At 43.7% G+C, this 14,222-nt stretch overlaps 1 protein-coding gene across 1 annotated transcript in view; it reads right to left on the bottom strand.

The window, feature by feature from the left end:
* The window catches only part of LOC311127072 (Na(+)/H(+) exchanger beta-like), a 34,234-nt gene that overhangs the window by 14,505 nt on the left and 5,507 nt on the right, over positions 1-14,222 (bottom strand). The window contains exon 2 of the mRNA XM_084158821.1: positions 888-1,351. Coding sequence (XP_084014947.1) covers positions 888-1,351 — 464 coding nt within the window. The remainder of the gene's footprint in view (positions 1-887; positions 1,352-14,222) is intronic.

The raw sequence follows: 14,222 nt of genomic DNA, 5'->3' as shown, positions 1-14,222 counted from the left end.
TTGGACAAATCACAATTTCACAGGTGCTTGCATTTCTGCACACTTCGCCTGTCTGGCCCACAATATTAAAATGGTTCGGCTGAACTGTCATTGATTTAAGTCTCATGACTCCAAGGCTATTTTAAGTGAACTAGTCCTATCAAACACTATGGAGCAAACAAGACAGCCAGTGTGTGGGTATAATCAGTAGAACATAAATATAGCAACAGGAACCACTGTGCCTCAGGACGCAAACAGGAAAAGAAAATACTCCAAATGTTTTTTCTACTTTATATTTTCAATGACCAACCCATAAGAGAGAGATGGTCCATCCCACAACTGTTTCAACAGAGGAAAGAGAAGGAAGTGGTGAGAAGGCACTGGGGGCCCACTAAACTGGGTCATCTTTTGTAGAAGGTCACACATTTCCAAAACCTAACCAACCAATCACTTGTGAGGAGTCAAATGTGACGTCAGCTAGAAGGTATGAATTCAATATCCAGTGACATAAATATGGTGGGATTTTCCTAAAAGACTAGGCCTAATTGAATCTGGCAAGATGGGCCAATTTGGAATTAAGCTATTCTGATTTCTTGTGCCAGTCCAAATCAATATCCTGTCCACAGAAATAAGAACACAATCACAGGCCAACTAAAAACTGAGTCATCTTTATATGGAGGATGAATGTAGCCTACTTCTGAAAATATAGTTTTGTTTTATTATATTGCAGTGCATAACATAGTGCTGTATAGTACTGTATAGTACTGTAGTGCATGGCCTTATCTTATTTGGGGGGTGACCCTGACGTGAATGTACTGTAATTCATTCATTGATTGACTGTCTAGAATTGCATTGTACTGTATTTCCCTGCATAACACCGCTTACCACCCCACCGACCACTCACTCACCACAGTGACGGCATCATTGAGCAGCGACTCTCCGAACACCAGAATGTGCAGCAGCTCGTTGATGTGGATCTCCTCAAACACAGCCAGCACGGCCACCGGGTCCACGGCCGAGATGATGCTCCCGAACAGCAGGCAGGGCAGCAGCTCCACATGGCTCAGGTTGGTGCCCTCGATCTGGCACACGGCGTAGAGGAGACCCCCTACGAAGAAGGCATTCCACAGGGTGCCAACCACGGCGAACATCAGGATGGTGCCGATGTTCTCCATGAAGGGCCGGATTGGCAGGAAGTAGCCCGCATCCAGGATGATCGGGGGGAGGAGGCACAGGAAGAAGAGTTTGGAGTCCAGCACGGGGGGTACCTCCTCGCCCGCCAGCTTAATGAGGCCCCCGACCAGGAGGCCCACCACAATGAGCAGACAGGACTCGGGCACGATGCTGGACAGCCGCGGAATCAGGTGGAACCCTGAGGGAGGAAGGGAGGGAGGGAGGGATTAGATTAATTGTTCTCATTGTTACCACTTTCTAGGCGGCATCTCGAATGTACCAGTCACCTGAAACTTCATTGACGATAAGAACCATAAAACAAATCACCAGTGACTCACTGAACCAGTTTGAGTTAAATGCACCACCAAAAGCATATTCAATTTCTAAGTGAGCCACCACATTCATAGTGCGTAGTAAGGTCCAGATACTGCCAAATTCAAATGGATGAAATGTATCAACTAGTCTTAATTACCTCTGAAAAAAGTAATCAGTATTCAGAATAGGCTTAGTTTATAAGTGGAACAGAATCACATTATTTTGATATTTTTCAGAGCTAATTTAACATGCCATTTCAACAGACCAGAACATGTCTAGGCCTCGTAGATATGACTGGTGGGTGAGAATGCACAGAAGAAACAAACTTGATAGATGGCCAGAATCTGCAAGTCAAAACAACCCTGAACATAAAAACAGGAAGTCACAACAAATAAAGGGCCAAAGAACCAGGAACAGAACGCGAGAAGGGTCTGCTGCATCTTAGCAATGTCACATACCACACACCCACAGTAATCACATGCATTTCCTCAAAAGTGGAAATGGTTATGCAAAACAAATTCCTCACAATATGAATCTTGTGACTCCATTAATAGAGAAACCACACACAGACAATCGGCCACATCCATTCCCATAGTGATCATATGACATCATCACAGAGGAAAACTTGACTGAAAAAAGGTTCACTTTGCTACGAGATGTCACCAAGCCAACAGATGGCGCTGCTGTTATGTGTATCTGAGTGTGATACTATATAGCACTAGTGAGCCAAGTTACACATGCATGTATGCATGCTACAGAGTGATGCTGAAGTAAATACTTTATAAATCAACATTACCTTGCTCTTGTATAGAATAAACACCATACAAAACATGGTGTCAGAAGTCAGAACCAAATAGGTATATCCTTGAGGAATCAAAATATCAAAACGACACACGGATAAATGCACAGTAGGAAGGGACGTGCCAACTAGCTAACCAGCTACAAAAAATTGGAATAACGACAATGGCTTACCTGGTAATTCCAGTACCAGAGCCTATGGACATGAAGGGCGACACATACAACAACTGGACATTTTTTCAAGCACAAATGGGAAAACTATGAGATAGCTACCGGTATGGACAAAAAGGAAGCAAAAGTCTTTATAGCAAGTCTGCTAACCGTGATGGGAAAGGACATATGACCCCAGCCATTCAATGAAATGTGAACTAGACACAGGATCAACAGTGAATGTCATAAAGCTCCAACAGAGGGAGTTAACAGTTCTCCGGTACAGCGACTCATGTCCAGTTCTCCTGTTTATGAGTCGAGGAGGAGTTATCTTCATTTGTTGGGTAAAGGAAGATGTTACAAGATGTCGCCACGCCAACAGATGGCGCTGCTGTTATGTGTATCTGAGTGTGATACTATTTACAGTGAGGGAAAAAAGTATTTGATCCCCTGCTGATTTTGTATGTTTGCCTACTGACAAAGAAATTATCAGTCTATAATTTTAATGGTAGGTTTATTTGAACAGTGAGAGACAGAATAACAACAAAAAAATCCAGAAAAACGCATGTCAAAAATGTTATAAATTGATTTGCATTTTAAATGAGGGAAATAAGTATTTGACCCCTCTGCAAAACATGACTTAGTACTTGGTGGCAAAACCCTTGTTGGCAATCAGAGGTCAGACGTTTCTTGTAGTTGGCCACCAGGTTTGCACACATCTCAGGAGGGATTTTGTCCCACTCCTCTTTGCAGATCTTCTCCAAGTCATTAAGGTTTCGAGGCTGACGTTTGGCAACTCGAACCTTCAGCTCCCTCCACAGATTTTCTATGGGATTAAGGTCTGGAGACTGGCTAGGCCACTCCAGGACCTTAATGTGCTTCTTCTTGAGCCACTCCTTTGTTGCCTTGGCCGTGTGTTTTGGGTCATTGTCATGCTGGAATACCCATCCACAACCCATTTTCAATGCCCTGGCTGAGGGAAGGAGGTTCTCACCCAAGATTTGACGGTACATGGCCCCGTCCATCGTCCCTTTGATGCGGTGAAGTTGTCCTGTCCCCTTAGCAGAAAAACACCCACAAAGCATAATGTTTCCACCTCCATGTTTGACGGTGGGGATGGTGTTCTTGGGGTCATAGGCATCATTCCTCCTCCTCCAAACACGGCGAGTTGAGTTGATGCCAAAGAGCTCGATTTTGGTCTCATCTGACCACAACACTTTCACCCAGTTCTCTTCTGAATCATTCAGATGTTAATTGGCAAACTTCAGACGGGCCTGTATATGTGCTTTCTTGAGCAGGGGGACCTTGCGGGCGCTGCAGGATTTCAGTCCTTCACGGCGTAGTGTGTTACCAATTGTTTTCTTGGTGACTATGATCCCAGCTGCCTTGAGATCATTGACAAGATCCTCCCGTGTAGTTCTGGGCTGATTCCTCACCGTTCTCGTGATCATAGCAACTCCACGAGGTGAGATCTTGCATGGAGCCCCAGGCCGAGGGAGATTGACAGTTCTTTTGTGTTTCTTCCATTTGCGAATAATTGCACCAACTGTTGTCACCTTCTCACCAAGCTGCTTGGCGATGGTCTTGTAGCCCATTCCAGCCTTGTGTAGGTCTACAATCTTGTCCCTGACATCATTGGAGAGCTCTTTAGTCTTGTCCATGGTGGAGAGTGGAATCTGATTGATTGATTGCTTCTGTGGACAGGTGTCTTTTATACAGGTAACAAACTTAGATTAGGAGCACTCCCTTTAAGAGTGTGCTCCTAATCTCAGCTTGTTACCTGTATAAAAGACACCTGGGAGCCAGAAATATTTCTGATTGAGAGGGGGTCAAATACTTATTTCCCTCATTAAAATGCAAATTAATGTATAACATTTTTGACATGCGTTTTTCTGGATTTTGTTGTTGTTATTCTGTCTCTCACTGTTCAAATAAACCTACCATTAAAATCTTAGACGGATCATTTCTTTGTCAGTGGGCAAACGTACAAAATCAGCAGGGGATCAAATACTTTTTTCCCTCACTGTAGTACTAGTGAGCCAAGTTAGACATTACCTACTACATTTACATTTACATTTTAGTCATTTAGCAGACGCTCTTATCCAGAGCGACTTACAGTTAGTGAATACATTTTTTTTTTATACTGGCCCCCCGTGGGAATCGAACCCACAACCCTGGCGTTGCAAACGCCATGTTCTATCAACTGAGCTACATCCCTGCCAGCCATTCCCTCCCCTACCCTACCCTGGACGACGCTGGGCCAATTGTGCGCCGCCCATGAGTCTCCCGGTCGCGGCCGGCTGCGACAGAGCCTGGATTCGAACCAGGATCTCTAGTGGCACAGTTAGCACTGCGATGCAGCGCCTTAGACCACTGCGCCACTCAGGGGACTATACTAGACTATACTATGCACTGAATGGAACTGTTTGCATGCTACAGAGTGATGCTGAAGTAAAGACTTCATAATGAACATTACCTTGCTCTTGTATAGAATTAACACCATACAAAACACACTTCAACTTGTTAACTAAGCCTAAATGTAAACAGAAAATGATACAGGATGTGCCAACAGTCATTTCTCTGATGGTTTATTTCATAATCCCATTTCTTTGTGAGTCATTTCAAGTAAACTATCGCAATTAGCTGCCATGGCTCAAGGCAACATAATTAAAGCAGGCTCAGATAGGCTACCCTAGTCCCTGGGCCCAGTGTTTCAATACTTTGAATCTTAAATCAGAATGAATTTTTTTGGGGAAAAAGTCAAGAGGTGTGAATACTTTATGAAGGCACTATATACTGCAGTCAATTTAACATAATGAACCTTTGGTTTTCAAATGTAAGAATGTTTTTTAAACCTTTGTTACATTTAATTTTCTTGGTTGTAGGGCCTTTCACCTTTCTAAATCTACCGTGAATCCACCCTTCCTGTGGGATCGAGATAATCCAGATTTTCAGCATCAAAACTACACTCTTAGGGAAAATAAGTGCTTTCTAGATCCTAAAATGGTTCCTCGGCTGTCCCCATAGGAGAACCCTTTGAATAACCCTTTTTGGTTCCAGGTAGGACCCTTTCCACATAGAGTTCTCCCTGCAACCAAAAAGGGTTCTCCTATGGGTACAGCCAAAGAACCCTTTTGGAACCCTTTTTTCTAAGCGTGTATCCTAATCACTACCTTTGAGTTTTGAAAAACGCAAAAACAACATTCAAACCTCCTGATTAAAAAGGTCAGATTGGATAACCTTATCCGGTTTTGAAAAACCCAATTCTAACATTTAATCCTATCTGATTGACGAAATCCGATCAGATAACCTTTGAAAAACTGGGCCTGGGAGACTCTGCTAAATGAATGCCTTTTCAAGCCTTATGTGGAAACTGCCTGACAAATGTTTTAAAGGGGGAAATTGTTCAAAGACTAGTTCTGATAGGCTAGCCAGTCAGTCAATGGACTGCATCAGACACTATGTGACCCTTCAAATCCCATTCCTCCTGAAGCCTTTCTGTAGTCTGACACGAAACCCTGACACAGTATCCACACAGTGTATATTTACACTGCTGCCGCATGAGGTAATGTCACCTTCCAAATGACATCGTGCCACCGAGTTACATTGCAGCCAGTCAAGGCCCACCTTACAGACCATGACTCTGCAATATTAAAGCCCTTCTATTCAAGTTTTTTTCTGGATCAAAATGAGCTTAGGTGGGCGTGGCAGGGTCAGCCCATCGGTGTATCTGAATTTGAGAGAAAACGTTAAGAGACGCTGTGTAGAGAAGTTTCTGCATTTATAAGTCAATTTCCTGCATTTCTACAAATTTCTCCATGGAGCGGAGAGAAAATGTTGCATTCTAAAGCACATTTTTCTGCTATTCTATGCATTTTGCCATGGCCAATGCTGTGTTATTTTGCTCAAACATAAAATCAATACTGCTAAATTCATTGTTTTGGGTATTTTCCTTTCTCCCTGACTGTCTAGCTTTTATTTTGGTCATTCTTAGTTCACAAAGATGATATAATGAAAAACAGATATAGTAGGTCCATTATCGTTTCTACATCCTTTATATCTGGTTTTAGTAGTTTAAGTTTACACTGAAAGCGTTTTTCCATCACAAAAAATTGCCCAAACATTCTTTTATTTTCATGTTTTACTTTTTGGACGCTTAAGCACCCTGCCCAAGAAATTCATTAGAAGAAAAATCCCTGATTTTAAAGTGTGGGATGGCACGTTGGCAGCCATTCAGCGAGGGTAGGGGTGGCACATTGACAGCACCATCTGGTCTGGCTAGCACAGGGTGTGATCCCACTGGGACAGAGAAAGGAGATGAGAGGCAGGCAGGCAAACTACCCTTCTCCAACACTCACACTGAGCATAGTTAATTAGCATGTCATCATTAGCAGATCACACAGTTCCATAATGGTCAGGGTACTTATTGCTGTCAGAGGTTTTCAAGGATAAGGGGTCAGGAGAGGGATGTGTGAAAAAGAGCAAGCATTTACAGTGGGAAACAGTAGAGTCTGTGAATTATAAAATAATGAACATTGGGAATGTCTGAGCAGAGGATGCCTTCGCCTAGCTTAAACGCGCTCAGCAAACTCCTGGGTATACAGGGCATCTGATGTTTTTCATCAACTCAGTCAGCTGGAAGGCAACACTTTCAGTGTTGGACACACTCTTTCACAGGCTAAACAAGACCATCTCTATAGAGTCCAGAAAAACTGCCAAACACAGCTGCTGTTTTAAAGTACTACAGTGCTAGCGCCGAGGAATGTCCAAGGAATTCCAGTGATGAACGGCCCAAAGAGGCCTACCTTCCCATAAAGATATGTGGTGCTTGGGGCACTCTCTTTCAACCGGCTTCGTCAGAAGACTGGCACCCTTCCACAATTTAGAGGAAGCATCTTCACCATGTGGGCGAACAAAAGAGTTAAGATAACACAGACTGCTTGGAGGACACTACAAAAGGCTCAGGCTAGATTTGAGCATCACTCGTTTGAGAGCTTGACGTGTACCATTCTTACTCCGAGACTTGTGTTTAAGCGAGATCTGAGAAACGCATTAATCTCTGACTGATTTGATAGAGTGCTGGCTGTTTAATTAAAGTTGCAATTAAAACAGATAGACATTAGCCTACTGTCATCATGCAGTCACATCTATAACCACTTTTGGAGCCAACTAGTGCTCTCAAATCATATCCTGATGTCGCCAGCAGATGGGAGTTGTATTCATAACATTGATAACTTAGCTAGCTAACATACATTTCGGGAAAAGTTATATTAAGTGGCTAACTAGCTAGCTAGCATTAGCAACGTTTGGTGGTCAATGAGACAGAGCTAGTTAACCAGCTGAGCTAACAAGCAATGTAACAAAAGTATAATTTTGGATTTGAAAAATCCTCCATCAACAGGCTCTGCATTTCAGGAATCACAGTAGAAAGTGCTCCTGATGCACTGTTCAATTATTAAGCCATTTAAACAATTCATTATTTGAAGAAAACTCACTGGCTTTCATGCGATTTAAACGTGAGATTGTCCGACGGTGTTGGACTCGACGACAGTTTCTATCCATTGGAGCACTGCGATTGGTTGGCCAAAATTCTGGGAGGGGACTTAGCAAAGGGTCAATTGTACTTCTCTGACATGCTAATTATTCCACCCACTCAATAGAATAGATTACTTAGAACAAGGTTGCCTAGGAAACCCACACCCATAACAACAGTGATTTCTGCCAAACTACTTCTGAGGAGCTGTCAGAATGCCTCAGTAACTTCCAGGCTATTATTTCCTCACAGCAAGACAAACAAGAGTGCAGAGAATTGCGATGCAAGTGTTTAAGAAATCCTTGTCAACAATCATTAAATCACATTTTATTGGTCAAGTACACAATTTAGCAGGTGTTATGGCAAGTGCAGCAAAATGCACATTCCTAGTTCTTGAGGTCCTTGATGATCTTCTTGGCCTTCCTGTGACACTGGGTGCTGTAGAGGTCCTGTAGGGCAGGCAGTGTGCCCCCGATGATGCGTTGGACTGACCGCACCACCCTCTGAAGAGCCCTGCGGTTGCGGACGGTGCAATTGCCATACCAGGCGGTGATACAGCCCAACAGATGTTCTTAATGGTGCATTTGTAGAAGTTTGTGAGGGTCTTAGGGGGCCAAGCCACATTTCTTCAGCATTCTTCACCACACTGTCGTGTTAAGGGAACATTAAAAGGTCCTCAGTGACGTGAGATTAGTCATTTCAGAATCAACACTGTCAATATTGTCAACAATATTAATTTATGTAAGCAGAACCCAAACTCTAGTTACTCATCGCAAAGGTGTTATTAGTAGTAGAGACATAGCAGGGTTGGAGTCAATTCCATTTAAATTCAGAAAATAAACAAAATTCCTATACACATTTTTCCTCATTGAAAAGCGAATTTACCCCAACCATGATACATAGCCTGCAAAACATAGTGTTGGTCCCTAAGAGTTGTGTGCCTTCTATTTCCTCTGAGAAGTGAATCTGAACCGGAGGGACTTTAGGTTGCCAGACTCCCAACTTCTGAATCACGATCCATAAATAACCTGGCTGCAGCAACCGGTCAAATTCCAGAGATTCAACAGGGAACAGGATACCAAGTTTGTATGTGTGTCAGTGACTGTGTGTGTTTGGAAAGGTCTGAGCTGTCAGCACTCGGTCTGCCGCATCTCCTTAATGCATTTTCTGATGTCTAATGTTGTCACACTATGTCATGACATTTCTCAATGTGTTGTTTATTTCAGTCTATTGTGTCAGTCAACTTTGGTACAACATACTATGGGGAGTCACGCTCTCGCGACTTCGGTTTAAGGCTCTAGAATCACGCCTGACAAGGCCAAATGAAATCTGTGCCTTGCTGGAAGCCCCACCTTCCACAGGTGATAAGCGTGAGGCTCTGATTAATTCCTTCAATTATTCCGCTCTTCACCTCAGTTTGAACAGGAACGATTCACACTACTAAAACAAACAAATTGGAAAACGAGACAGACAGTCTTACGTTGTGCCAACTAAACTGTCCCTTAGTGGCAGAGCGTGCTCACCCCCTGGAGGTTGTATGGTTCTCATCAGTTTCCTAGTCACGAACAATTCGTTATTCTTCTAATTACTTGGCCTGGCTATAGCAATAAATTAGATGGCTAACACGACCGAAACGACGAAGTCTGACAAGCCGGGTTCAGGTTTGTGACCATGCCCCAATGAATTGACCCCCTAGAGTCTATTGACACTGAAAAAAATATATAAACACAAAATGCAACAATTTCAAAGATTTTTCTGAGTTAGTTAATATAAAGAATTCAGTCAATTGAAATAAATAAATTAGGCCCTAATCTATGTATTTCTCATGACTGGGAATACAGATACACATGTGCTGGTCACATCTGATCAGAAAACCCGTCAGTATATGGTGTGACCACCATTTGCCTCATGCAGCGCGACAGCTCCTTCGCATAGAGCTGATCAGGCTGTTGATTGTGGCCTGTGGAATGTTGTCCCACTCCTCTTCAATGGCTGTGCAAAGTTGCTGGATATTGGCGGGAACTGGAGCACGCTGTCGTACATGTCGATCCAGAGCATCCCAAAAATGCTCAATGAGTGACACAAAATTCAATTGTGTTCGTTGTCCCCGAAATGAGCGGTCTTTCTCCAGCTCGGCGCTTTTCATTCCTGGAAATTAGATTAAATTACGAATCTAGGTTACAAGGTGCTTTGTCGCCAGTACCCATGACTGGTCGGTAGAGTAACCTCCCTGGGTCTATTTTTTTATTGCATGCAGTCCAGCGCTGGGTGGCAGCCGGTTACCGGAACGCATCTTACCGCCTAAACCGAGTGAGGCTTGTTGTGACAACAGTACCCCCAGGTGGCACTGCCAATCGGGGTACATCACTGATTGCCGGAGCCCTTGTACCCAGAGTGGGCCGGTATTTAGGCAAACCTTGACACATGAACACAGTTTTTCTTCAACCCCAAGTGTTTACGGGTGTCAATCATGTCAGTTTGATGAAAAGCGTCCCTTCCCCACATTCAGACACACGGTTGTCAAGAGTGGTGGAAATGCCCCTTTCAGATGCACTTCACGGGAGGCTTGATGTCTGTTCCATCCAATGGAGCGCATGCGCAGTGTCACCCTGGATCATGCGAACAGTGACGTCAGGGTACAAGCTACAATTTGTTGTGAGTCCCCCATGCTTCTGCAGCGTCATCACGTTGACTGTTCCCGAGGCCTCAGCGTACGTTTAGAGGGGGGAAATATCCTCCAGTCTCCAGAAGCAGGCAATCCGAGTGTTTCCTATGTCGAAGACACAGAACGGCTAGTATAGATGGTATTTCCTGGTTCCGGAAAGGGATGGGACTTTGCGTCCCATTCTAGACCTACGTGCCCTCAGCAAACACCTCAGTCTACAAACTTAGAATGCTCACGAGCCGCCGGTTATTACAGCCGATTGGCTGGTGGTGGTGGAGTCGAGGGGGCAAGCAGTATTACACACATCCATGCTAGTGTCCCGTATTCAGTCCCTAGGCTTCATAAGAAACCAGAAAAAGAGCTGTCTGACGCCATCTCAGCGCATTATGTTTCTGGGACTTGAGCTATTCATAAGAAACCAGAAAACGAGCTGTCTGACGCCATCTCAGCGCATTCTGTTTCTGGGACTTGAGCTAGACTTACTCGCGATTGCACTTTTCTATCCACCACGGAGGGTGTCCGGGATCCGGCTCTGCTCAGCCAAATTTTTGCTGGGTCACAGTGCGTTTCACCAGTGCCTACGCCTATTGGGGATGATGGCTTCTGTGATGGAAGTCGTTCCTGTGGGGCTATTGTTGATGCGGCCGTTCCAACGCTGAGTGCTAGCAGCGTCGGGTGTCCGTCAGGCCTACGGGCCATGGCCAAATGGTGGGACCCTCTGCTATTGTCAGTGGGCTCCCATGGACTGAGTTGTATCCCGCAAGGTGTTCACGACAGAGGACGGGGAAAGAGACGACAAACACAGTAAACTATAAAAACGGACATTTCAAAATCGTGCATGCAATATGCATCACTTGCGATATGGATATTACACAAGTCAATATTGTGATTTTGATGTGAATTCATTTATTATGAATTAATTATACAGCCCTAAAACAGGTATATACACATTAATATAAAAGCAGCAGGTTCCTGTTGCCAGGCTATTCCAACCGGTTGCAATGACATAGCAAAGCACTTATCTCAAGGAAAAACTCCAGTCTTCAGAGGAATTTCATTACAGATCAATTCGAGTAAATAAGATGTAACGTGCAGGAAAGGGGCAGACGTAATAATTGGATGGACTAAAGTGATTACGACTGCAACCGCTAACAGCCAGAGACCAAACAGTCAATTCAGGACTGGAATGCTAAATTACCCCTGGACAAGGAGCTCTTTCACCTACAATGGTCTGTGTTAGGCCTCCTAGCTAGGTCACACCCAATGGCTTAAGACAATACAAAGCCAAGAGAGGACAGGTAGCAAGCAGAGCTGAAATAAATGTAGTTATAAAAAGGCCCTTTCACTTGGCTCCTGTCCGTCAGGACATACTGTTTTACACTATATGGTTGAGCTCCTTTGAGAAAATGATCATTTGTTTTACATTTCAGCCAATGGTTAGGCCTAAACATTGGAGGCACTGTTGATGTGCCTGAAGCTCCTAACCAGATTGCAGACAGCTGACACATTCTCTAGAACAGGGGTGTCAAACATACAGCCCTCTGTGGTTTGAGTAAATAAAATAAAATACATTTTGTTTTATGCAGAGGCATAGGAATCTATGGTCAAGGCACAAACTCATTTATAGGCTTAAAATCAGCAAATCTGGGTTTGTTGTAGTATCAAAACAGTACTTGAGTTGAGTTTCAGTATACTGTGCAACACTAGTGGGATCTTATGCAACACACATCTTACTGGAAGTCCTTTCTGAAGGAACTGGTTCAGTAATAGTGTCCTTTACACTTCTTATGCTCATTCCACATATTTCTGCACCAGAGGTTTGTTTTCATAATGATTTTTGGCAGGACTGTGATACTAGCCCTGTTGACACATTGCAACTTCGACTGTCACACACGTCGCTTCCAATGCTGCAACCAATTGATGAGATCCGGCCTGAAGAGGCAAGTCAAATAGAACTCTAATCAAAGCCCTAAAAGAAAAAAGTTAAACATTTGTAGATTAAAGGCTAACTCTGAGGTTTACAGACCTTCTTTGATGTTTAAGATAACTGAGCATTAACCTATTGCCCTCTGAAGATTGTCACTGAGGCATGACTAAACTGTGAAGACAAATCTTGCTAAATGTTGACATGTGAAGTCATCAGCGTGTCCCCCACAGGGGTTCCCTTGTATGTATGGTAAGGAGTGGCTATATGGCCTAATCCATCAGATTAAGCTGGATCTATTTCTTCCCGTATGCTATCGGTGACAGATTACAGTGAGCCACAGGGATGAGAAGACTGCAAAAGATAAGAGCCAAAACCAATGTCAAGCCCAAGGCTGAGACAAAGACTAAAGCGTAGGCTATCCAACACAATATTCACTGCAATAATTGTAGGTCTGTATCCCCAAGACGTCGATGAACGCTATTCAATTCGGATATTAGTTTATATGGACAATCAACCTATGTGAATACCCTGGTAACACATAACTAGCCTAAGTTTTTTTACTATGTCGATGGGATGAAAAAGTTAAAAAAAGAGCGATATAAGCAAATAATGGGAAAACCTTGAAAGTCATAACACTTTGGCAGGAAAAGTGAGTGGTGTTTCAGTTAATGATATAGGCCTACTTGTTATCTCTCCCAGACTTCCACACAGTCATTAAATATTAGGTCTGAAGGCCACTGTGACAAATCAGGCAACCGTTGCATCTTCTGACTTCACTGTCACATTACTCAGCTATGTGCTAAGACCACCTAACCATATCAGTGCTAGGCTTGTTTGCAGAGCCGAATGCGCAAATCTTTTACTCTTCGTACACTGGAGTCGTGTCCTGTAATTCAGTTTTAAATACTCATGCTAGAAGCAGTGCTTAGATAAACAGATTATGTAGGCCAGGTTTCTCATTATAGCCTACTCATTTGTAAGGCATATATCTCCTTATGTTCACCAAGAAAACCAACCTTGAGCAAACTGAGATAAAATTACAAACCTGGGATTTGAGTCCACTGGAGCCATTTAGCCTACTTGCCATAGTTTTAGACCACTCCCAGTTCCTGACAACTCAAGGTGACTATAACAAGGTGATTGGGTTTGATGTTGTAAAATGATTAGGCCCAGGCCTAATCTAATTATGGTTTCCATAGTCAGACCACGATTGTAGTAGTAATATTTTATATTGCTTTGTGATGTACTCCTGAGTGGCGCAGTGGTCTAAGGCACTGCATCGCAGTGCTAACTGTGCCACTAGAGATCCTGGTTCGAATCCAGGCTGTGTCGCCGCCGGCCGCGACCGGGAGACTCATGGCGCACAATTGGCCCAGCGTCGTCCAGGGTAGGGGAGGGAATGGCCGGCAGGGATGTAGCTCAGTTGATAGAGCATGGCGTTTGCAACGCCAGGGTTGTGGGTTCGATTCCCACGGGGTGCCAGTATTAAAAAATTAAATAATAATAATATGTATTCACTAACTGTAAGTCGTTCTGGATAAGAGCGTCTGCTAAATGACTAAAATGTAATGTACAATATCTCCATTGTGCACTGTTACAGTATGTGGAACAGTGCACCAACTGACAGTTGTGCGGTCCCCCTCTCAGGTTATCATCCATCTCAGTTGTATGTTTACTGTAGA

Source organism: Coregonus lavaretus (assembly GCF_964263955.1).
Source record: "Coregonus lavaretus genome assembly, chromosome: 3".
In the NCBI taxonomy this organism is placed as follows: Eukaryota; Metazoa; Chordata; class Actinopteri; order Salmoniformes; family Salmonidae; genus Coregonus; species Coregonus lavaretus.
The sequence above is the reverse complement of the archived record's forward strand: the minus strand, read 5'-3'. Positions and strand labels throughout refer to the sequence as shown.